General features: G+C 37.1%; 1 protein-coding gene across 1 annotated transcript; it reads left to right on the top strand.

The window, feature by feature from the left end:
* The first annotated feature begins 1,356 nt into the window (after positions 1-1,356).
* Positions 1,357-26,058, top strand: LOC137388285 (uncharacterized). Its single transcript, XM_068074776.1, has 13 exons — positions 1,357-1,537; positions 5,044-5,172; positions 9,394-9,526; positions 10,547-10,713; positions 12,744-12,830; positions 14,069-14,206; positions 19,404-19,581; positions 20,814-21,044; positions 22,889-23,035; positions 23,310-23,445; positions 24,363-24,479; positions 24,609-24,730; positions 25,929-26,058. The coding sequence occupies exons 1-13, from the start codon at positions 1,357-1,359 to the stop codon at positions 26,056-26,058; spliced, it is 1,896 nt and encodes a 631-aa protein (XP_067930877.1).
* Positions 26,059-26,632: the final 574 nt, after the last annotated feature.

Below are 26,632 nucleotides of genomic sequence, written 5' to 3'. Positions count from 1 at the left end.
TTGTTACGTCCTCTCAGGTTTATACATAAATTTTTTGGCTATATCTATATTTGTGAGCTAGTAATAGTCTTTGGTAAAACCTAAGAGATAGCTAACCATTTCAACATTAAAACATTGTTAACAAGGAGTTGTTTGCTTAACTGTTGGTTGTAGTATAGTTATGGCTATACAACATTTGTTTGTGTAAAATTACTGTAAACCGAATTTTTTGTAAGTTGTACGGTGGAAACATTTAGACAAACTTGTTTTGAATGAGTAGACCAGAGATTTTTACAGCTCTGCTACATATTCACTCAATACAGTTATTTCGTTTTTCATTCTTGCTACATCAACATTTGCATCGTATAAACGACCTTCAGCTATAGTTTTTTCGTGAGCTGATTAGCTAAAATTGATAATTTAAGATTTATCTACTTGACATTATAACTTCTTGTGACTTAATACTTTAGTTTAATGAAAACCGAATTTAATTTATTATGGAATGCTTTGATATGGGTTTTAATGTTTCTATAAACAAGGGACTCATCTGAAAAAGTATTATAGAATGCTGAGTTAATGCTATCAATAATATGAGCTTATACCTAAAATAGGATGGGCTCAAGCACATAACACCATAGTGAACTCTCACAGCTTTTGAAGCTTGACGGTAGCTTTCTGACATTTGTGGTGTTAGGAAGGGCATTCAGCCACAATTGCGCAGATGGTCACAGTATATTCATCTCCAGAATATATCTGATTTGGAATAAAGCGCCATACATACAGCGAAGAGGGAATAAATCTTGATAATGAAATTGAAAAATTAATTTTTTTCTGTCTATAAGCTCACTAACAGAACAAATCATTTGGATAATAGATGGTAAACTTAACCTAAAACCATTCCACAAAAACGCACTTATAATCAGGTTGCTCAGAAGTTTTCTTCTCTCTTCAGCACATTAATTTTTCCTCTTTAGGCCTCTAATGTTCTGTTCAACCTTTTTCAATATGGCTATTACACATCTGGTTCTTAGCTGATGATGTCGATTGTTCTCTGACTTGTTGAATGAGTTGACTCTTTGCTGACACCTAAAGAATATAGCTGACAGCACACTGCTGCCTTGGCAGTGCACATGTTCTTTGTTTTCGCTCACAGCATCAAAAGCAAGAATTTTTTTTTAAACATGGCAGCCTTTTGCTTCTCCAAGCTAAGACGATATGCTGTTAAGCTATATAGAGCTAGATTCAGTTATGTATTGTCTTAGATTTACCAGATTTTTGCTTTAAAATTTTATAGGATAATAAACAAGGCGCTTGAGTTGAAAACCGGTAGTCACACCTGATACTATATAACACTGGTGGAATCCTTCCAAGAGAAAGATGCTCGCGTTGGAGGACTCATTCTTCTTTGATCAAGCACCATTCCGTGAGCCTATAAAAAGGTACAAGAAAAGACCTGATGAGCTACCACACAGTCTCAGATATGCCCATCTCAATCCAAAGCTAGCCTCATTCTACAAAGATAAGGAGGGTGAGGAAGGGGAGACTCTCGAGTTGGAAGGTAGGGGCAAATAACTTTCACACAATGGAAAGTGTGGCCAGCTAATGTGGATACACGTGTGCGTACAGCACTGACCTGCCACATTTTATTGCTATGTTTTAATTTTCTAAGGCCATAATAGTTGAAAATGATCATAGCAGTTTTAGTTCATAGTTGTTACGATAGCGCTGATGTAAACTGCATGTATTGAAGCAAAAATTATGTTCGGCCAATTTTCGACGAATCACAGGCATTTTCCCATTTCTTGCACTGTTATGTCTGCTGGGATGGGAAGTCTATAACTGCTACGTATTATAGTAATATGTACTGTTATGTATTGTATGTATCTCACTGTTATGTACTGGTACGTGCGGCTGTCACATCGTCTGTAATAGTACGTCTGCAGCTGTTAAGTCGGCTGTTAAAGTTCGCCGGTAACTGTTACGTCTGCTGTAATAGTACGTCTGCTTCCGCATCAATAGTTTGGTAGGTCCAAAGAATATACCTCTTATTAGGAGATTACCTGTATTTTATAGAACAGTTTTACTATAATTATACTTGTAATATTGTATTAATTTTGTTTATTTGTTGGATGACAGCCAGAGCTGCATTCATGTCGGTTCCCTAATATTTAGCTAGAGAAGGCCATGTTATCTAAGTGGTAAGGCTGGAGAACTAATAATAAACATTGTTGACAGCTATGATCTTGTTAGCATTTTAATGAAGTATATAGTATTCTAAATGCGATTTGAATATTTATTCTGTGATTTTTCAACGAACATAAACTTTGCTTTTAGTGGAGTTTTGTCATAATCTGCAGACACTATGATGTGACGCTAAAATCAGGTTAAAAAGACAAATATCATTTGAGATGTAATAGTATTCATGTGCAGCACATTCTTAGCTTTTCATTGATGTGTGTATTACCATAATTCATCTAATAGATACCCAACAAATTATTAATTGATAACAAATAACAGGTTTAATTTCAAGTCGTTCCACAACTATAATCATCACTGTACTTGCCAAAATGCATTTTACTAGGAAAGGCCTTTGAATAGTTCATGTTGAAAATTATCGCTGTCGGCAGCCCTTAACTGCGTGCAAACAGCAAGTTGTTTGCCACTTGATTCTGCCCTCTCTTTACCGCCCTTGTCAACCTTTACCAAAAGCCTGCAGACTAGCAACAGTTCATTTGGATGTAGCCGTGGCTATTATGGCTATTCATGTATCTTTATTTTCTATTCGGTTTTATTTTCTTTCAAAATGAAACCGAATAGCTGGTTTTCTGCTTGAGTAACTGGAAAATCCTTATCAGCGCAAACAAGTGTTAATGTAAGCATGTTTTACAGCTTTGCTTTCTTGCTATTACCTGACTCTAATGATATCAGTGTATTTAATCAATTATAAACAGTGACAAACGCCCCGCTTATCGCTACCTTTCAATAGGCAACATTGATTTTTAATTAAGTTGAAGTGATTGGAATCAACCACTCATTACCGAGATCTTTGGCATTATATCAGTTCATCGATGCAGTTGAGTCGTTTGTTTACCATCGTCTGAACTGCTTCTCTCTTTGTGTGAACTTTTAACCCTTTTCGTTAACCACTCCTACTTCAATAACCTACAGTTCTTATCATCCATTAAAACTTTCAACTATTCCTCTGGCTTACTCCTGCTTTCTTCCTAGCTTAAATCGATAGTTGTCTTTCCTTGGCGGAATCCCATTTGTTATACATTTGTCACAAATGACAAACAAAGGTTTCATTTATGCACATGTGGTGTAAACTTCAGTAACAGTTGAAGTTTATCTCCCCTGCTAATATTAATCTGCACATCTTTAATTCACACTCCTTTGGCATGTACTTAACAAATCATTTTCACTTTTGTGGTAGAGTAGTTACACGCCTCCGCAATAGCCTACCTTCCGTTTTTGGAATCTCAGTCTATGACACTTTGGCCTACTTTACCATGATAAGCCCTTAGACTATCTTCATATACGCATTCATGCCGCCTTGCTAACTCACACTATCAAGCATTGTCACTAGTTATAAAGTGCAAGTCTTGTTATACTTGTACATATCATTTCCTAACACGCACTTATGTAGCCTAGCGATTATCACTTTGAGACTTGTCTCCTCTTTCAACTCTATGACTCGCTGACTCTGTTAAGTGCTGACATTATTTTGTTAAGCTTGTTCTTCTTCTAGCCACAATTCCTTTACACCATGCGGGTGTTATATATGGACTTATACAAATTCTCAGTATTTTTCTAATATTTGCGATTGTTTTTTATGTTTGAGGTGGTCTGACTGGTACGATATTTCAAGATTAAAATCAACAAACTTGGTTACAGTTGAAAACCTCAAAAGAAGATGCGTGCAAAATGATTTCACTAGTCGCTATAGTAGATATCGGCTATTGTGTTCGAGTTGCAGCGTTACGCGTCTCTATTCCGTCTCCTTGTAACTATAGACGGCATGTTCACTTTTCGATTAATCTTAGTGTTTTAATCTTGAAACATCCTGGCAGTCAGATCACTTCAAATATTAAAAACAATCGCATATGATAGAAAAATAACTTTTTGCTAAAATCTACTAAAATTCTGTGCAAGCTCATCTTCAATCCCACCATACATCAGTGATTGTCTGTAATAACAATGTTCACACTATCACAAACCCGTCCATGTTTACATTAGGGCTAAACAATATCGCCTGGTCATAAACTGCAGAAAGCTGCTTAAAGCAAACCATGTTCTTTGGATTTTAAAAATACATGAGTCCATTTTGTCAGACAATTATAGTTGAAGAAATTGCTAAAGGCTGGTTCACACTGTGTCGCGTACGTCTATGTTAATCCCATAATACATCTATGTTAATCCCATAATACGTCTATGTTAATCCCATAATACATCTATGTTAATCCCATAATACATCTACGTTAATCCCATAATACGTCTATGTTAATCCCATAATACATCTATGTTAATCCCATAATACATCTATGTTAATCCCATAATACATCTATGTTAATCCCATAATACGTCTATGTTAATCCCATAATACATCTATGTTAATCCCATAATACATCTATGTTAATCCCATAATACATCTACGTTAATCCCACAATACTTCAGTTATTGTCTGTAATAACAATGTTTACACTATCACAAACCCATCCGAATTTACATCAGGGAATTGTCTGTGGTGTAGCTTTCTAATTATACAATGGGGTCTTGGAAACGATAAAATACTAGTCCCGCAGCAACTGTCATGAAAGAGAATACAGAACACCGAAATGGTACAAACATTGCACAGGCTGTTGTGGATGCTTGGCGCGCTATCAAAATTTTTTTGATAGTTGCAATCGTTTCCCGACGTTCATTTGAGGACAACTCTAACATTCGGCCACGGAGTGTGTGCCAGCCTTTACAACTTATACCTGCGAGGTGCGGTCAATTTTGCTTTGTAATCTTCTTGGCCTGCTGGTAGACCTAGTCAATACTTGATTACAATGTGTTTTGTAGAGGATGCGGGTAAAGAAAGCATTCTTCCAGAAATTTCCAACACTTTTGTGAATATACGAAACCAGCTGTTGACTGGATTTATGCCTTCCTTTGATTCGACCAGACTGACTATTCAGGAAAACAAAGCAGGTGATCATTCATTTTATAGCTTATGTTCCATGCGTTTCTAACATATTATTATTGGTTGGTGCATTGTTTGATGATGCTGTGTCAGTTCACAGACTTTTTGTGAACTTAGATTAAATGCGTATGTTTTTAATTTGTCCTTAAAAACTAGCCTGAGATCTTTGCAAAAAGCTAATATTTGTTGGCACCTGTGATAGCCGATTGGTTGCAGTAACAAACGAGTTTGATGAACGCTAAATATGTTTTTATCGCATTCATTCATGGGCCACCTTCTATTCCGTAGAGTAATTAATGCGTCCGTCACAGATCATGGAAGCCTGCATATAGGGGATAACTCCAATTCTGGTGAAAAAATCTGCTTAAAATAGATATAAACTTTGTTGTTGCCAGTCTATGCTGCCAAAATACAATTACACCATGAGACACAAATAATGTAAAGTAAAACATGGTAAAGGTAAAGTAAAACATGCGTACTGAAGGAGCTCATTTTTGCAATGCTGTTCTATACTGTAAATTGACAAAGTGTTGGTGTCTAGTATAAAGTGAAGTGGTATTTATGGAGTTCTAAGTGGGAATGTAATGGATGGTCAGGCAGATTGTAGATACAATTTGAGTATTTTAAACAGCAAATATATAAAAACATGTTTAGCTTCTCAGTATTAAGGGCAATTAGATGCTGGTCGTAACTGTCCATATCAGATAGCATAACCTTAAAGCATAACTTTCAAAAGTGTTCCAATTTTTCTTTGTCAGTTTTTGACACAAAGGAATACCAACTTGGAACAGCTTATAACAGAGTGGACAATATACGGTTCCGGTAAAATAGTAATGGGCCTTTTGGTTTTACATCTATCTTTCGGAGCTGAACCAGAACATGTGTCGATGGTCTGATTTGATTTATTGTATATTCCATACAATAAAGAATACTGGTTCATGTTAGCTCTAACCCTTTAAACACCCTAACTATGATCCGTATAAAGTTTGACTCTGTTGCAATGTTTTCCATTCCACACCACCGACTGCTCAACTTACAGTGCCCCTTGTCTGTTTCTACGAAAATATAATTCAAGGTTTCTGAGTTCTTATCAAACATTCATGTCCACTATCTTTTCATTTTTTGCACTCCGTCCCTACTGATAAAACAACAGTGATTTGAGTTTTGTCCGAAAGCGTTGAGATGACAACTTCATATTCTAGGCTGTGTTTAGCTCTTATTTACACTAGTACTTTGGCACCGAGGGGTTGTCAGCTGTGCCAGTAAATCACAGAGAATAGGTATGTGCACAATAATTCTAGAACATAGAAGGTGAAGGATTAGCACAAGTTGCAGTGGGCCAAACAGTAAAGGCCGTTGTTGTGGGTTCGAATCCTGGTAAGTGCACTGTTTTCCCAACCTCCAATCGTGGCGCAGCGCAGAAAAATTTACGGTGAACTTGACTGTTGTCATAAAGTTACTAAATGATTTGTTTATGAAGGTTTGTGAATATTAGGAAAAAAATAAATAAAGGTGTTTCTATTATTTTAGTCCATTAGTTAACCAGTTTCATTGGAGGAAATGATGTAGAATAATTTATGTCATTTGCGTAACCAAGACAACAAGCAAACCGTTACAATATACATATTTAACTCTCTGTTTGTAGTACTGATTGTTTGCAGCAGCATCTTTAATTATGATCGTGAAAGTGGAGAAACAATTATAGCACGGATCTGTTTTTGTTTATTGTGTTTATTCAATTTATGTTGACGGTCAGATAACTCCAAATTTTGTATCTTCACCTATTTCTCCGAACCACAAATTGGGCGCTAAATACTAACGTGGCATGTCTCTGATGTATGACAATGATTTGTTGTAATGAATAAACATTACTCATCTCGAATCAGCTGTGAACACGCTACATGACTATCACCAGGGAAATTTTTAACCTATTTACCATATGGTTATGCAGTTCTTAAGATATTGCTTTGGAGAAGTCTTCACACAAATTCATAAAACTACAGTAAAATAAAACAAAATGAATTACTAAGCTCTAAATTAAAGTTATCTTTTCGTTTGTTAAACAAAGAATAGACAACTCCTTATGTCTTAGATAAAATATTCTCCCGTTTCCATCAAAATATTGGTTAGGACTTTGAAGAACCATTCTTAAAAGTTCAAAAAACAAGGTGCAAGGTAATAGGTTACTAAAGCACATAAACAAGACTTATTTACTTTTTATTTTAATCTTTACTATAATAAGATACGTGTCTGTCTGTCCAAAGCCACAGGGAGAGGTTGGGAAAAAAATACATCCTATGGGATTTGAACTCATGACATTCTGCTTAGCAGCTAGGCACTCTACCATCTGTGCTAATTTAAACTCAAATTTAGTACATGTAGAATAGCTGCTCACGTAGTTATTCTCAATGCTTTATCAGCAAACCTGGGCATCTCTCTTGGCACACCAGACTACTAGGGGTTCTATTCATAAAACAACACTGGGCATCTCTCTTGGCACACCAGACTACCAGGGGTTCTATTCATAAAACAACACTGGGCATCTCTCTTGGCACACCAGACTGCCAGGGGTTCTATTCATAAAACAACACTGGGCATCTCTCTTGGCACACCAGACTGCCAGGGGTTCTATTCATAAAACAACACTGGGCATCTCTCTTGGCACACCAGACTACCAGGGGTTCTATTCATAAAACAACACTGGGCATCTCTCTTGGCACACCAGACTACTAGGGGTTCTATTCATAAAACAACACTGGGCATCTCTCTTGGCACACCAGACTACTAGGGGTTCTATTCATAAAACAACACTGGGCATCTCTCTTGGCACACCAGACTACTAGGGGTTCTATTCATAAAACAACACTGGGCATCTCTCTTGGCACACCAGACTACTAGGGGTTCTATTCATAAAACAACACTGGGCATCTCTCTTGGCACACCAGACTGCCAGGGGTTCTATTCATAAAACAACACTGGGCATCTCTCTTGGCACACCAGACTACCAGGGGTTCTATTCATAAAACAACACTGGGCATCTCTCTTGGCACACCAGACTACCAGGGGTTCTATTCATAAAACAACACTGGGCATCTCTCTTGGCACACCAGACTACTAGGGGTTCTATTCATAAAACAACACTGGGCATCTCTCTTGGCACACCAGACTGCCAGGGGTTCTATTCATAAAACAACACTGGGCATCTCTCTTGGCACACCAGACTACTAGGGGTTCTATTCATAAAACAACACTGGGCATCTCTCTTGGCACACCAGACTGCCAGGGGTTCTATTCATAAAACAACACTGGGCATCTCTCTTGGCACACCAGACTACTAGGGGTTCTATTCATAAAACAACACTGGGCATCTCTCTTGGCACACCAGACTACTAGGGGTTCTATTCATAAAACAACACTGGGCATCTCTCTTGGCACACCAGACTGCCAGGGGTTCTATTCATAAAACAACACTGGGCATCTCTCTTGGCACACCAGACTGCCAGGGGTTCTATTCATAAAACAACACTGGGCATCTCTCTTGGCACACCAGACTACCAGGGGTTCTATTCATAAAACAACACTGGGCATCTCTCTTGGCACACCAGACTACTAGGGGTTCTATTCATAAAACAACACTGGGCATCTCTCTTGGCACACCAGACTGCCAGGGGTTCTATTCATAAAACAACACTGGGCATCTCTCTTGGCACACCAGACTACTAGGGGTTCTATTCATAAAACAACACTGGGCATCTCTCTTGGCACACCAGACTGCCAGGGGTTCTATTCATAAAACAACACTGGGCATCTCTCTTGGCACACCAGACTGCCAGGGGTTCTATTCATAAAACAACACTGGGCATCTCTCTTGGCACACCAGACTACCAGGGGTTCTATTCATAAAACAACACTGGGCATCTCTCTTGGCACACCAGACTACTAGGGGTTCTATTCATAAAACAACACTGGGCATCTCTCTTGGCACACCAGACTGCCAGGGGTTCTATTCATAAAACAACACTGGGCATCTCTCTTGGCACACCAGACTGCCAGGGGTTCTATTCATAAAACAACACTGGGCATCTCTCTTGGCACACCAGACTGCCAGGGGTTCTATTCATAAAACAACACTGGGCATCTCTCTTGGCACACCAGACTGCCAGGGGTTCTATTCATAAAACAACAGACAAACTCAATAAACAAATCTCATTTGATTGTTTTTCCTTTAGTCACTCCCACCTTGCTTGAGGAAATTGCAAAGCTTCTGCCACTTGTAAAGCAGTCTAATAAGAAGTTGTCTTTTCCACGAAGCCTTCAACAGAATCTTCAAAGCACCTTTGATGATTTGGTATATGATGCCAAGTAAGTGTACTTGTTCTGGCGTACCTCCTTTCGTAAGATTATGAAATAAATTCACACACTAATGTAACTATGCTGGTAGTTAAATGATGTCATTATGAAGTTATCCAGGAGGAGTATCGATTGTTCATATCTAACTGTATATAATTCAGTTAGAGTTAAAGTTAGTGTAGGTATGGAAAGCTTGGTGGCATTTGTGTATTTTGATTATCCTGTCACCGTGCCTACTAACTTAATCCAATTAGATATGATAGGCTCCAAGGCTATCATACTTACATAGTGGTATTATGCTACCTGCCTGGCAAGTCTGATACCTTTCAAATATTAGCCTTGGAGTTTATATACCTCGGCGTTATACTTTGGAAAACGGAGTAGTACAGGAGATATTATACAGCTGCCAAGGACATGAATGCACTGCTAGATACGTAAATGATTCACATCTTTGGAGTTATTGCTCTTTAAGCTCAGTAAAGTTTATAGGGAAGAACAATTACATAACGTAATCTTTACTATAATAAGGGACGTGTTTGTCCGTTTGTCTGAAGCATTTTGTTTGTCATGAGGAAAAAAATGCATTGCATGAGAATCAAACTCAGCCATTTGGTTTGGTGGATGGATGTGCCAACCACTGCACCGCCTTGCCATACCATGGAATAATTGTGCACATAATAATTACACATGATGATATCTCATGGCACAGCGTATGGAGCTACCAGAAGACTAGTCTATATATTAATACAATATATTTATATATATAATGTTTGTTCATTCGTTATTTGTCACTCTCCAGTCACGGTTACAGTTTGAGATAAAAGATTGTTATAAGTTAGATTAGAACTCACAACATTTGTCTGTGTGTACCAAAATGCTACCACAGCGCTATTTGAATGCTTGTACAGTCAATTATGATATCTCCACTGGGTTAGGCATGATATCACAAGCATTTAAGTATGTCACAATACGTATAGAGAGATGAGCTGTGTATACTTACATGTATTCAGGTATGGTACTACATGTACACAGGTACACGAAAAGGCAGTGGCAAGTTTTGGAGAACCAAATGAAATATGATGCGGAGCAGAGGGAAAAAGCTGAAAAAGAGGCTGGAGAGCTCAAAGCGGAGGAGGCAAAGAAAGCGCGTTTGGAAGGATCTGACAGCGATGACGAGTTGAATAAAGTGGAGAGCGCTGGTAAGAAGCTATACAAGCTGTGATCAATTTGGAACACAGGCTAGCCTTCAATTGTTTTATGATTCCATTAACCCTTTGAACCCTGACAGCCGGTATATCGGTTTTGTGTACTGTAGTGTGTGTCAGAAACCCTCACAGCCGGTATATCATCATTTTGTACTGTAGTGTGTGTCAGAAACCCTCACAGCCGGTATATCGGCATTATGTACTGTAGTGTGTGTCAGAAACCCTCACAGCCGGTATATCGGCATTATGTACTGTAGTGTGTGTCAGAAACCCTCACAGTCGGTATATCGGCATTGTGTACTGTAGCGCGTGTCAGAAACCCTCACAGCCGGTATATTCACATGGCTCTGTTTAGAAATACTGTTTTCACCTAACAAATCAAAGGAATCGATTTAGTTCTTAGAGCGTTACACTAGAAATTTTACTTCCATTTTTTACTGTTTTAAAATATCTTTACCAACTTTCTTTGTTATAATAACAATTTTTGTGAAGTGATATGGCAAAAAGATTTGATACTACTCAGATGTTGGATGCGTTGGATGATGGTGATGTAGATGCAGAACTATAGGATACTAACTATAATTCTGCTGATGGTTTGGAGTCAGAAAACGATGATACTGCTAGCATTTAGAAAAACAAGAACTTAAATGGTGTTAGCACAGAAAAATGTCAAAATGTTTTTAAAATTTTATTTGATGACATTTGCAGTGAGTTCCTGGACATGTTTTTTTTAGTGTGTCGCGAAATGTTATTTGATTATAAGCATATTTAGATGTTTAATAAAAGTTTCTTTAGGTCCTACTTTTTGAAAAGTTGCCAAGGAATCCAATTTGGACAAACAATGTACAAAAACTGAAACATTAAAAATCAATTCAGAAAAAGATATAAAATAATATAACAGAACATTTATACTAGTTTAGTTTGAATCTCACCTCGTTAAGGTTGAAGTAAGTTATGCCTATCTTTCTCACCATTTCTACCTTCAACCTAGCCTGTCTTGACAAGCTGTTGTTTTTGCGTAGTTGTCCCTCCGTCGAGCGGCGAGCAACAGCAGCTTGTCACAAGATGTACTGCACCTGATGCATCAGCTGCACTTATAGGGAGTTGTTCTCTTCCGTCTATGCGGCTTGGCTGCGATGTTATGTCGGTCGCTCCATTGGTAATCATAACGGATTTCACGCAAAAATTTATGTAAAAAAAAACAAGATTACAATGTTTAACCAAAGACCAGTTTTTGTGATAAACTTTAGTAGAACTGAAGAATAAAATAAACTTAAAATAAAATCCATAAGAACAAATAAAACTGACTGATACAAAAATAGAAATAAAACTGACTGAGCGCACAAATAACGACATGTTTAGTCGCTGTTGTTGGCTAAGTTCTCAAGTTCTAATAAAGTTTACTGCAGAGAGGGGTCGCCAGTTAAACGTTCTTATCCTAATTTTTTAACATAAATTTTTGCGTGAAATCCGTTATGATTACCAATGGAGCGACCGGAATAACATCGCAGCCAAGCCGCGTAGACGGAAGAGAACAACTCCTTATAAGTGCAGCTGATGCATCAGGTGCAGTACGTCTTGTGACAAGCTGTTGTTGCTCGCCGCTTGACGGGGGGACAACTACGCAAAAACAACAGCTTGTCAAGACAGGCTACCTTCAACCCATAAAGGTCTTTTGGTTGTGGAACGAGTTAAATGGAATGCTATACATTCTTATTATAATGTCTGTTCTAAGATGTGACGGTTTCAACATACAAAGCAAGTCTTGGAACAAATTTCTTTCGTTTGTACAAGTTTGACTTTATATAGAAGCTAATTGAACTTTTTTCTATTATATGGAAAAATGTGTTAACTTATTGTAAAAATGACAGCCTCTGTTAGCAAGATTAACTGTTTTACCATGTGATTGACTCTTAATTCTGTTTGCTGTGAATCTGTTATGGAGAGATAAGTGTAATGCTGATTGGTTGTTTTCAGTAGATGCTACAAGTAAAGCGAGTCAGACAGTTGCATGCAAATTGTAGATCAAGGTCGAGGCAGCAAATTGCGGCGCAGACGACATAGACACACACAAAGTCAACCTGCTGTTATTATTGAAGAAGAACCTTCTAGTGAGTATTTTTATGATAATTTTTAGTGAAACAATCCATGAAAAATTCTAGTTAGTAGTTACAGCCATACCTTGACCTACTAGCTTAATGCATTTTGGGACCAAGCTCGTATGTCAATTCTTTCATATCTCAAATCGAATTTTCTCATATAAAATAGCTACTTATAAATTAATCCGTTCCCACCCTTTGAAAAACTTGTTAAAAACAGAATACTACCATGAAAAACATATTTTTAGTTGTTCTAATTCACTACATTTGCTCCAAAAAGTAACGGATACCTACATGTATTTAGTAGCTATGATCTGTAATAAAATGTAACATTATTATGTACAGTATGGAGTTCTTACCTTCGCGGCAGTTGTAGTGGCTAACGGCGGTGTATGAGCGACTTTTGATGGCAATATGTTTGATCCGCTACACCTTTGTGTCACTAAGTAACATAACATAAACCTTAAATTTAATTTAAATGAACTTATCTTGCTATACATACACTTGAAAATAACTTTCAATCTCGCCTTGTTACACTAAACTTAATTTCAACTTGGGTTTTCATTTTCAGTTTTTGATATTTGCTCTTTTTCGTTTTGGCTCTTTTTACTTCGCTTTCCTCTTCACTTTTAGCTGGCCTATTTAAAATTTTTTTAAACTGATTTGACGAAAAAGACTGAACAACACTGTTCTCTAAAGCGACTTCTTTCGTACTTAGTGACTGCATCAAGAACCTTCTCATATCTCAAATTTTTATTATATATCAAGGCAATTATATTAAGGCAACTATATGCCTGGAATTTTCTTCATATCTCAAATTCTTTGCATCTTCGGACACTCATATGTCGAGCGATGAATGTATATAAAAACTTACTGTGAGCATGGTTTGTGAGCATTTTTAGGGAGGATATCTTTGGAAAGTTTCCGTTAGTAGAGCCATGAAAAATTCTGGCAATTGGATTTATGAAGAACTTTAATGTTCTACTATTTTAAAGGATTTTGAGAGTCAAATTCAGACTCCATGTAACGTCAGAGTGTAGGTAGGTGTCAAGAATGCTGATGTGTTATTGGTAGGTGTCAAGAATGCCGGCGTGTTATGGGTGAGTGTCAAGGATATTGGTGGATTATGTGTAGGTGTCAAGAATACTGGTGTGTTATGGGTGAGTGTCACGGATACTGGTGGGTTATGGGTAAGTGTCAAGGATACTGGTGTATTATGGGTAAATGTCAAGGATACTGGTATATTACAGATGCTACTCAAAAGAAACCCCAACGATTAGGAAGTGCTCTTCGCAAGCCTGCAACTGCACCAGGAAAACAAGATGGCTCCCGGTTGGCCGTAGGCCGAGGGGAGGATATACCGTCAGAGACTAGTCATTCTTTGCGATGTGAGTTCTTTTAAAATATTTTAGTCTCAATGGGAATCAAGCAGCTTGGGCAGAATAATAAAATATTGTATATCTGGAAGAGTAATCATGTTTTAAGTACCGTAAATCCTTGTGTATAAGCCGCATAAGTACCGTAAATCCTCGTATATAAGCCGCATAAGTACCGTAAATCCTCGTGTATAAGCCGCATAAGTACCGTAAATCCTCGTGTATAAGCCCCGTTGGTGAACCTAATTTTTTGTTTAAAAGTTTGCTGTGAGACTTATACACACAGTCTAAATGCATTATCTACAGACTTTTCTCTACGTTCAAGGTTAAGGTTCAAGGTTAAGGTTAACGTTCAAGGTTAAGGTTAAGGTTAACGTTCAAGGTTAAGGTTAAGGTTCAAGGTTAAGGTTCAAGGTTAAGGTTCAAGGTTAAGGTTCAAGGTTAAGGTACCTATTAGAATGCACAAGTGCTAAATATAATTTATTCAACAATAAGACGCTAGGAAATATCCAGTACTCGGACTCGCGTAATGAAGTCATTAGTTGTAGTCACTGTCATGTGACACTGTCATCTGACATCTCCAGCTCTTGGTTCCATTCGTCGGGTTGCTTTTTGTTGGTGCCAAAAACTACAGCAGCATTTTGATTGGTAGTTTTACCAATCAAAATTCTGCTGTAGTTTTTGGCACAGCTACATAGTTTTTAGCAAAGCTACATTCACCAACTTTCAACTTAAATGCATAACCATATTTCCCCTCTTGATGGCATGTGCTACAGAATGTGCTGCTGATTTGGTCTTTGTGTACAGTAATTTGCTGAAAGCGTAACACTTTTTCCACAAAAGGGAGAACCCTTATTAGTCGATCTTCAGCGAATTTGTGCGTTACATCTTCTTCGCAAAGCTTGGAACACGTATTGATCAGTTGCCATCTTGTCAGCCAACGCGTGGGTGTGACGACAGACAGACACGGTAGACTAGGCATGAAATATGTGATAGATGTGACGTGATAGCATGAAATAGATGTCAAATATTCAATGTTGTATCTCAGTGTAGCCAATGAAATGCCTCGTATAATTATTTTTCAGTGTAGCCAATGAAATGCCTCGTATAATATCTCAGTGTAGCCAATGAAATGCCTGGTATAATATCTCACTGTAGCCAATGAATTATTTGGTATTATTTCTCAGTTGAGTCTTGAATTATTTACTACTATATTATTAGCTACTAAAAGCAATGATCACTCTGAATGAAAGCTGAGCTCAAATGAGTTGTTTTTGTAAAACGAATGCTATCCGCAAGCTTTGATTTTGGCTGTGGAAACAATCAAATCACATGTAATGATCATCACATAATCAATGACCATGTGGACATTTATCGAGCAAATATATAACACTCCATAATACTTATACATGTAACAAACTTTTATTATGGCCAAACTAGTATTCTGGCAGCCAGTGTGCCATAAGAGAGTAGCAAGTGTAATAAAATAGACACGGCTCTTATTATAGTAAAGTTTATGCATGCTAACCTACCTTTAGCCTGCTAACCTACCTCTTTAAGCTATACAAAGCGGGTATTGCCAACAAAACCATCGCCAAAATTGAAAAACCACACATTTCTACGTTTTGAGCACCATTAAGGTAAGGATGTAGTGTATTCTTCATCAGAAATATGTTTGGCCCCTGTTTAGGTATGAACTATCAAGGGGAAGTAATTGCTAATAGGAAGTAGATGAAATGATTACTGCAGTAAGAAACAGATAGCGAAGTTTCAGCTGAAACTAAAGTGCTACTTTCCAGGGCGTGATGGCTGCTCAAATTGCTGACAGCAACTACCTGCATGTACATGCTTTTGTTCACATGATGTTTGTATGTTCATGTACTTGTCCATATTCTGCGTGCATGCACACGTACTTGTTCATATGCTACCTGTATGCGCATGTTCATGTTGATATGCTACCTCCAAGCACGTGTACTTGTCGATAGGCTATGTGCATGTACTTGTCGATGTGCTGTGTGCGTGCGCATGTACTTGTCCATACGCTCTCTATGTGTGTACTAGCTCACGTAGTTCTAAACTGTAATACAATGCTGACATTGAAACATCTCTGTACCCAACAATGCCTTCTCACTCGAAGACATCCGCATCCGTTCAGCATGACTAGACAAAAGAAAGTACACCGACTGCCCACCATCGTCTCATCAGGGGTCACGACTTCTCTTGCGAGGATCAAACGCAAATCTATTGAAGAGATTCCGAGTGTCAATACACCAGCCGTCACTGCTGCTGCCCCACGTCATTTAACGTTTACCAAGAACTTGAAGAGTGAACCGGATCACTCTAGGTCAAGGTCAGCATCATTACCGTTGGGGCAGCAAGATATGAGAGTAGTAAGAAGTAGCATGGGTGAAGTCTTATCGGCGCAAAGAAAATCATCAGTCAGAAAAAATGACTCGTTATCATCGATACACATTCACAGCGACAGCATAAACAGTATTGATGCCTCTACATCTGCCGTTTTGGACTACCATCCTGTCACCCATGCTCAGCTCAACAAAATACATGGAAGATCTTCGCAAAAAGTCCGTAGGAGAAGTGACAGCGTGTCACAGCCTCGTACCAACAGCAATGCAACTCTCACCAGCAACATTTGGCAGTCGAATCTGATAGCGCCAGTTCGAGGCAAAAAAAGCCAAATTATTTTTACGAAGGATAAGAGCTTAGTCTATCTTGGAGGTGGTTGGTCATCTGGCTCCACTAAAGCTACGTACTTATGTAAGACAGCATTCATAATACTCTGCGAGGTACCTTTATAGTCTAGGGCATTCAAATCACCTGCATTAGATGTCACTGCTCGAAACCTCTCAGGTGTCTGAAGTCTGACAGGCTCTGCCCAGGTCATGACCTGTCAGACTTTAGAATTCATCATAAAAAAGGACAAACTCATGTTTTCATTTTAGTACAAAGAGTTTAGAAGCGCTTTGAGATGAATTTTTTAAAAACCAGTTTTTGTTATTTCCTCGTTGCAATAGTCTCTTGTTAAAACATACACTGTGGCTGTGTGTACATTGCTATCTACAAGGTCATGAGAAGCAAGGTGAACTGTTTACAAATGTAGTTTGTTAACTTTATATTTGTCAAACTTTCCTAAACATGTTTATAGCAAATTAGTTTGACAATGCCTTGTGCAATGTGACAATGCCTCGTGCAATGTGACAATGCCTCGTGCAATGTGACAATGCCTCGTGCAATGTGACAATGCCTCGTGCAATGTGACAATGCCTCGTGCAATGTGACAATGCCTCGTGCAATGTGACAATTACTAAGTAGATGATGCCAATATCCAAAGCTTAGAGCAAACACTAGCGAAGCGATTGTTTGAGAGATTTATGATAAATGCATATGTGCACACAACTTACGAAAGTTATTCATCAACATTTTAAAATTTCTAGAAATTCCCTTGTCATACAGCCCACGACCAAAGTGATATTGGAAAAAAGAAAGGGTACTGATGGCTGAGAAATGCAATATTAGCAGTCAAATGGCACTGCAGCGCAATAGGATAACTGCAATGGTAGCTGCAATGGTAGCTGCAATAGTAGCTGTAATGTACTGGTTGTTATTATGTACAACAAACAGCAATAATGAAAAGAAAAGATTATATGTTTATATCTCTCCCCACAATAGGAAAAATGCAATATTAGGAGTAAAATACACTGGTATTATTAGAATAACCAACATTATTAATATAGTAATACAGTAATAATAGAAAACCAATGCACAATTTTGTTTACATTTTAAAACGCCATAGCTAGCAATATCAAGAAGTTGTGATATTTATATAGATTTTTAGAAAATCTATTTAAAAAACTATATTTAGAAAAAATAATAACAGTAACATATTGCCCAACATCGGTCACTATATACTTTGATCTTGTAAATTCGAATGCTTATTCTTATAATTAAATATTATAATAATCATGAGAATCGTTAGAAAAAATATCATCGTCATTTCCTTTACTTTTACTGCTTTGGACATCAGCTGGAATACCAAAGTACTCATAAGTGTCCAAAATTTCAGTTACTTTGAAATCGGCAAAAAAGAAACGATTACTTTTCAGTACTTTTACGTTAATTACAGAAACCTTCGGCAATTGGACAATGCCATAGACTGGTGAAATGTGCACGTTTTTCTTGTGAAATGCGCACGGCTTAATGGTTCTACTCTCTGTCGCGCGGCTTTATCGGCCTTTCGTTGGCTGGTTTTAATTTTGATTAAAGAAGGCTTGTCAAGTTTTAATAATGATTTTAGGCTGAATTAATCTGTCTATTTATGTATAATCCGATCAGATGGGAAAGGTTTAGGAAATTTTCTACAAATAATAAAGACTTGGTAGCATATTTAAATAGGTTTATCTGTGTTTTGTATCGTTATTATACTCGAACAACTCAATTAAAAAATGGTTAAATTTGTTGATAAGATTTCGGTACAAGGGTTTGCGATGGTCGTTGATGAATAATTTTCGTGAGTTGTGTGCACATGTGCATTTATCATAAATCTCCCAAACAATCCTAGTGCAATGTGACAATTACTAAGTAGATAATGCCAATATCCAAAGCTTAGAGAGGGCTTGCTCAGAGGTGCTGTTAGGGCTCGGCTAGGTTTGCCCAGAAAACATATTGTTTTAAATCTTACGAAGATCTAGCTTACCAACATGAGCTGCATGTCTCTGCATGACTCTGCAGTTCTCTGCATGACTCATTAAAGTCTTACTCCATGACGAGGAGGTACGGTACGAAGGGCCTGATATTGCCTCTAAATAACCATACTTGCTTTTGGACCATGTATGATAAATATTAACATTATCTACACGCTTAGAACAGGTTTAGGCTTATAATATTTTTTCTCTTCAGAATATTGTGCAACTTCCAGTTGCATATACAAGAAGCGTACAGTTGTGGATGCATTTAGTTGTATTTAGTGGATGGTGCGGCCACACCAACCACTAAAGATAAAACAAGACCTTTTAGGTGACGGAAAACTTATGAAATTAGAAATTGAACTGATTTCTTAATTTCTTGGTGATCATATCTCTCTCTGGCAGTCAGTCGGTTTGACCAGGACTGGCTCTGGTTGTGGCTCACATATGATATCTGATCTCTTTTCGGCTCAATCATCTGCAATGAGTTTGTATCCGTATGTTTGTAGCCTCACATCCTGTTTCCTACGGCCAGCCCTACAGCATGACGGTGCTTACCTTCAACCTCTCCAACTATCAGTCATGGGAGAACAAAGGCTGCCATGTCTTTGGTATTGATAGGCAGGACAACGATGACCATCCTCTCGAGTGGGTCGTCAAGAGACTTAGTCGAACTTCCTCTCAAATGTAGGTCATCATCCGTTCGCAACTAGACTCAATGATGTCAGAATTTGTCCTCAGGCCATACTTATAATCTTAGCTAATTCTAGTAGTCAGTCACCTTACACATCGAAGTCACTCACTCATGCAAGGTCAATGCCAGCCAACGAGTATGCGGGTAGTATTGCATAGAAGCACTGCTAAGCCGTTAGATTTTAGCCTATGACCCCAATATTTGTCTTGTGACCAGAGTTGGACTCATGAGCTATTACTAGCTGCCAGTAAAAGCTGCTTCAGTCTTTGCATGTCACATGGCTATCTTGGTATGCTAGGTATGTAGCTCTGTATTAGCAGGCAAAGGCTGTACCAGTGTACATTCAAGGAGTTGGATTACATTACTAGCTGCCAGTAAAAGCTACTTCAGTCTTTGCATGTCACATGGCTATCTTGGTATGCTCGGTATGTAGCTCTGTATTAGCAGGCAAAGGCTGTACCAGTGTACATTTAAGGAGTTGGATTACAATAAGCCATAGATCTATCTCTGAACATATGCAGTTTCAAGCCAACATTTTCGTTAAAACACTTCTAAGGCGAAGCTACAATAAAAATATTTTTTTTACTGATTATCGCTTTACTAATTGTTACTTTATACAAAATTTTGTTTTTTGTATTTATTTTAATACAATATAGTATGATGCATTTGTTTTATTGCAGGTCCAATATCTGCAGTAGCTATTAAGGAGTGATGGGTTTTTGAGATATGAAACGAATTAACAAAATTACAGTGAATTCTTATACAAATATTTGCTCCATCACACAACAGTTTTAACATACAAAATGGAATCTTAAACAAATTAATTTTTTATTTAGAGGTTTTACTGCATATTTTCTAAAAGTTCATTTGTTGCTGCTGAAACTTAACTGTTTGTTTACTTTATAAAATTTACTATTAATTTCATTTATATTTATGAACTTCACCATTCAATTAATTCGTTAGTTAGATAGTGTTTCTGCTTGTTTGGTCCATGTTCGGTGTTTAAACAAGACTTTGGTCTGTATGAGCAATCCATTACAGAGTCTGGTGTCAGCTCAGCTGGGAACAGACATGTTCTTCGAATTTGAAACAATGTAGTTTTTAAACCTTGTTCATACAAGAGTAGATGTTTTGTGAGAAACATTTAATTTATGTCACACGTACTATATTACAATTACAATTATTTGCTTTCCTAGCGAATGTAAAAGGTCTTACATTTTTACAGTAAAGTTGAGCAAGAAGAGGCAGTAAGGTTACGACGTCGAGAGCTTCCATTTACTAGGTACTATATGGACAATGTCACAGAAAAGTCTTTGGCTAAAAGTGCTGGTGATAGACTTGGAATCTTCAATACTGTTATGAAAGGAGGGAAACCTAAAATACCAAGTCTAAAAACTAAACCATACAAAGGTCAAATCTTGTGCACGCAGATTAATGACGGCTCCAGGACCATATAGTATCCTTTCAGCTTCAAATGGGAGTCATCTACCCATTCGATGGAGTTATAGTACCAATATTAAGTGTGTATGAGCAATGCCTTGAAGACCATGATGTCTGCTTAGCTTACTGAAGTAGAAGTTGTGTCTGCTTTTTAGCAGTATAGTTGCACAAACACTGGCTCTGTCATCTCAGCTGGACATGTATTAGTCCAGTGGTGAGGTAACCTTGACAACTGGAAACATGTACTGTTGAAGAGAGAGAAAGAGAGAGGGAATTTGGAGTTCAATTTCAAAGGTCACCACTGGTGACCTTCTATAAATTGAACCCCATCTATTGTTTCCAGACCACTAGGCCGCCGGTTGCATTGTTTGTCAGTTGTCATAAATGCAGTTGTCACAAATTAATGCAATAGGCTAACCTAAGGCTCGCACTTGATTGGTCGGTCTCAATCTCTTGTTTCGTTACTCTTTACTGGGCCACCCAGCTCTGAAATTTTTATAGAATAGAATATTTAAAAGCCACAGGCTTAGGAAGCAAAGTTTATTTTTTGTTAACAATCTTTATATTCTAAAGCTGACTTAGCAAGTTTGAACATTTGTTAACAATAAGCAATCAACAGTTGGCAGTAAAACAATCGACAGTTGGCAATAAACAATCAACAGTTGGTAATAAACAATCAACAGTTGACAATAAGCAATCAACAGTTGGCAATAAGCAATCAACAGCTGGCAATAAGCAATCAACAGTTGGCATTAAGCAATCAACAGTTGGCAATAAGCAATTGACAGTTGGCAATAAACAATCAACAGTTGGTAATAAACAATCAACAGTTGGCAATAAGCAATCAACAGTTGGTAATAAGCAATCAATAGGTGGCAATAAGCAATCAAAAGTTGGCAATAAGCCATCAACAGTTAGCAATAAGCAATCAACAGTTGGCAATAAGCAATCAACAGTTGGTAATAAGCTATCAACAGCTGGCATTAAGCAATCAACAGTTGGTAATAAGCAATCAACAGTTGGCAATAAGCAATCAAAAGTTGGCAATAAGTCATCAACAGTTAGCAATAAGCAATCAACAGTTGACAATAAGCAATCAGCAGTTGGCAATAAGCAATGAACAGTTGGTAATAAGCTATCAACAGCTGGCATTAAGCAGTCAACAGTTGGCAATAAGGAATACACAGTTGGCAATAAGCAATCAACAGTTGACAATACACAATCAACAGCTGGCAATAAGCAATCAACAGTTGACAATACACAATCAACAGCTGGCAATAAGCAATCAAAAGTTGGCAATAAGCATCAATTAGCTACTTTAGGTAGCTTTAGTTTAGATTTACAGACATTTACTGCTATTGTTGTTCTCTAAGAGCAGCTCTAGTTTGCTCAGGCATAATTGAGTGAAATAGCTTTTGGTCAAATTAAGCGAACCAAATTCATGTGTTTGTGCACTGCTTTACCATTCAAATCTGAAACACTAGTTATAGCCAAGCTAATTCACTAAAGAGTATCTACATGCATCTTTCCTATCTCTATAAAGCTGTAAATGTTAGGCATTTGGAAAAAATTGTGGGTTTTTCTTCCTATTCTCATTCCCAAAAAGCCGTTAAGCTTTACCTAATGAAATGGCTCAATTTTAGGACATATTTATAAAGAAAGAATTTTTTTTTAACATTTGGCGTACGTCCATTAGTGTGTACTATAGAAACACTGATTATGGCTACAAAGGCTTTTGTCTCAAGAGAACACAACTCTAGCTATGATTTACATGTTATGAACTCATTCGCACCTATCGAACATATGCATATGTAGTTACCTACACTGATATAGCTTAAGTTTCCTGAACAGTTGTATCAGCTATGAGGGAGGAGAGCTGGCAATCGTAACAAGCCGTGGTGCTGACTCAGGCTTCTACACAATAGCATACGACAAGGACAAACGCATGCTTGCTAGTTTCACACCACTCGGCACAGGCTGCTGCTACACCTCCGACAATACTCCTCTGTAAGTACCAAGGAATGTGTACCACAACCCATACAAACTGCCATATACACTCAAATTCCTTTATATTTAGAACCATGAGCTATACATAAGCATTTATGACAGAAGTAACTTTCTGTGTTAGATGCGTCTTTCTTAAACTAAGTACCAGATTCTGTATTTGAATCACGAGTCTTTCATCTAGTCTCCAAATAAACAGCATTATTTTTAGTTCTGTAGACAGAGGCGGTCATGTGGTATTGTACAGCTAACTGCATTCTTCCAATATTTACCCTAGGCTATTAGTAACATCATCGGGTGGCTTTTACACCAACCAAGAAGATGATGTGGAAGAGTGGACATGGCCATCAGGAACTCAAACTAAACTCAGCTATCCTATAAATGTTACACTGAGCAAACATATTTCAATCAAGGTAGGCTCTACCAGTTCTCATTCACCTAGAACATTTCCATTTTTTGTTTTGTGCCATTAAGTGGTTGCAGTTAACAGAACACCATATCACCTGCCTTTTTTACTTTTATACCGAAAGATTTTAGCACAAAAACCTTCCAAAGATTTGAAAATGTAAGTGGTAACATTATATCGGTTCTTCTGGCTAGTAACAAGCTAATTGCTTAATCCATTTAAGGTTTATGTGTCTCAATGTCTAAGATTTCATGATTTTTGTTTTTCAACATTTAATGTGCTTTTTTAATAATAAATGTGTTTTCACACCGGGACGATTTATTGGAGTTGTGTTTTCGATGAAAGAGTTGGAGTTGGAATGACATCCAGTCTGTTCACAATTTGAAATGTAGTTTGCAAATCAAACCCAATTCAAACTCCGACTATTCAAAATGAGTCACATTTTTTAGCCAATGAAATACCACATCGATATTCATTCCATTTGCTTGTATTTTCGTAGCTATTAACATTGCGATATGGGATTGGTAACTTTTATGTTGTACTCTGAATGATGGCTTTTTAAAATAGACAAACATAGTACGCAGAATTTTGCTGATCTGGTGTCGGCGACTGATACAACGGCATTTTTACAACCATTTTTCGTTTTACACCAAACCGACTTTGTGGGCGTGAAAGCAACTCCTATAAATTACCCGGTGTAAATGCACCTAGAAGGGCTTTTATCACATCTGGAACTTTTTAGTTAGATCAATTTTCTAGTATTACAAAACATTAGGCACATTAGCCAATTAGCTAGCATGAGACTAATTTTATCAGCCTGCTCGTGATTGGCTGATCTGAAGCCTCACAGAGTTTAAGCTTTTTTATTGCTCATTGCTGGACCACTCAGCGAGTAGAATTTTTCTAGACTCTATTGTTCTGTAGATTGTGGGACGCTCCTCTATCACCCTCGTATTCCAGTTTGGAAATCAGTTTATTAAGACTCCAGTTGGACTTACAGAGGGGTTAGAAAACACGCAACCTCCGAGCATAGATGATTTGGTAAGATCAATGTTAGTGTTCTAGAAAGTACTAGCACATTGCATTCTCTTGTTCTAGATCCTATGCCAATACGTTGTATGTGTAAATATAAACATTTTTTGCTGTATCAATATTTGATTTTTATTGTAGTCACCGCTACAGATGAGTGATAGAATAGCATACACATGTCAAGCAGCCCAGAGTCTACTACAGAAACCTGGTGCAGCTCCTTCCCAGACGGAAAGGCAACCTACTGGCTCTGTACTCAAGAAGTAAGTCATATGCACCTCAGCAAGACTGCTGAGGTGTTACATTGCTGTCAATACTAACAGCATATTACAAATCTGCTGCCTTAAACTATGACATGTTCACACACCTGCTCTAGGATTTTATTGAAATGCCACAGAATGTGATCATTGAAATTCGTAGACCTATCATAACATATCATAACCTGAAGAAATCAACTAAAAACAATTTTTTTTATATCGTCTAGGATAAAAAGTGTTAACGCTTTTAATATCAGACAATTTTTATCAAAGAGAAGTGTGATATTTCTAAAAAGTTTTTATACATGTAAATATGCATGTGCAGATCTTGTTGCACATTAAAATCTGTAGTTTTTCACTTCACAAACATGCCCTAGCTTTTCTAGATATATTGATTATTAAACCCAGTGACCATATATATATGCTGCCGGCATCAGAAGTGGTCATATTCATTACTTGGTTTCCAGTACACCTCCTGGAAACCAAGTAATTTAAAACATTAAAAATCACAATTTAAAACATTTTACTGTGTCTTTAATATTTTATTTAATAGAGTTTTAGGTCACGTTATTGATAGAATTTACGAAATTTAAAAAATGTGCCTAATCTAAAGAGTGCGGTATTATTTTGCTTTTGAATTTATGTTACTGAAAATAGATAATGCACACCTTTGTAATTTTTGGGTCATAAAATTAAGAATATAGATTTACATAACAAACTGAATTATGCGTCAGCCCATTTTTTTACAGCAAAATATTCTCGTTAGGCAGCAGGCATATGTATACAGACACAAAAATCTATATCCATAAATAATATATATCCACCAGAGCATCATGTTGTTGCATGAATTAGCTTTAGAAAAGCAACCCCTTGTATCTTTGATAATACAGAATGGTAGGTAGTTTTAATATATATATAATTTTATATGTAATAAAATATTTGAATATATCATATAAATTACCATACAATATAATATTGTAATATATGAAATGTATTATACTTGACGAATAAATTACATAAATATATTATAATATAATTTTGTTTTATATATTTATAGTATATAGTACAAACATTGATGCTTAGACAGCTGCCAGTGCTATCTATTGGCTAATACCAACAAACTCTTGTTAATGTTGTGAGTAAACTAGAAAGCAGCTTATCTGAAATAAAAATAGAAGTTGTCACAGTATTTCTCTCTGTTTAGAACTCGCTCGGTGAAGACGCCGAAGAAGGAGGAAACATCGAATGTCGAGTTCTCAGAAGCTCACGTCATTCAATACGACATTAGCAAGTTTGAGAGAGACTACAGCAAACTCAAAAACAAGGCTAAGTGAGGCTGATTCCTCTTTAAGATCATTATCACATTTAAATACAACTTGACTCTTGTTCACATTTCAATTCTTTGCCAGTCACATCCGTTTACTGAACAGGCTGTTTTTATTATGTATTACTTTATTGACATTAATTTCATTTCAAACATAAACATCTTCCAAGTTATGCAATACAAGAATTATAAAACAGAAAAAAGCCAACAGTTGGCCAATAAAATCAAATAAATGGTTTGACATATCGTTTAAAATACCTTTTTCTGTGGAGCGAACAGATATTAGGTGAAGGATTGCTAGAGCCGCTAGCAATGATATTTTTCAAATAGATGTTAGAGGTTGTATGCAATTTATTCATATAATACAAGTTGGATTGAGTTGAAAACCTGTAATTGTCATGTAAAAATTGAGGACACAAACCATGAAAGTTCTCGAAACTGATAATATGGTCTAAAAGAAACAATTAGCATAGGTAAAGTGGGAAGATGCAAAGATTTGGAAGGATCGTTTGCTGACATAAGATATCCTGACTTTCTATTGACTTTATAACCCAAAATTTATGAATCAATAGAAATTGAATAGT

This window comes from Watersipora subatra, chromosome 2, assembly GCF_963576615.1.
Source record: "Watersipora subatra chromosome 2, tzWatSuba1.1, whole genome shotgun sequence".
Classification (NCBI taxonomy): domain Eukaryota; kingdom Metazoa; phylum Bryozoa; class Gymnolaemata; order Cheilostomatida; family Watersiporidae; genus Watersipora; species Watersipora subatra.
The sequence above is the reverse complement of the archived record's forward strand: the minus strand, read 5'-3'. Positions and strand labels throughout refer to the sequence as shown.

Coding starts and splice junctions, on each gene's coding strand:
- LOC137388285 (XM_068074776.1), top strand. CDS start 1,357: ATGCTCGCGTTGGAGGACTCATTCTTCTTTGATCAAGCACCATTCCGT. Junction 1,538..5,043: donor GGAGACTCTCGAGTTGGAAG/GTAGGGGCAAAT, acceptor TGTGTTTTGTAG/AGGATGCGGGTAAAGAAAGC. Junction 21,045..22,888: donor GACGGCTCCAGGACCATATA/GTATCCTTTCAG, acceptor CAGTTGTATCAG/CTATGAGGGAGGAGAGCTGG.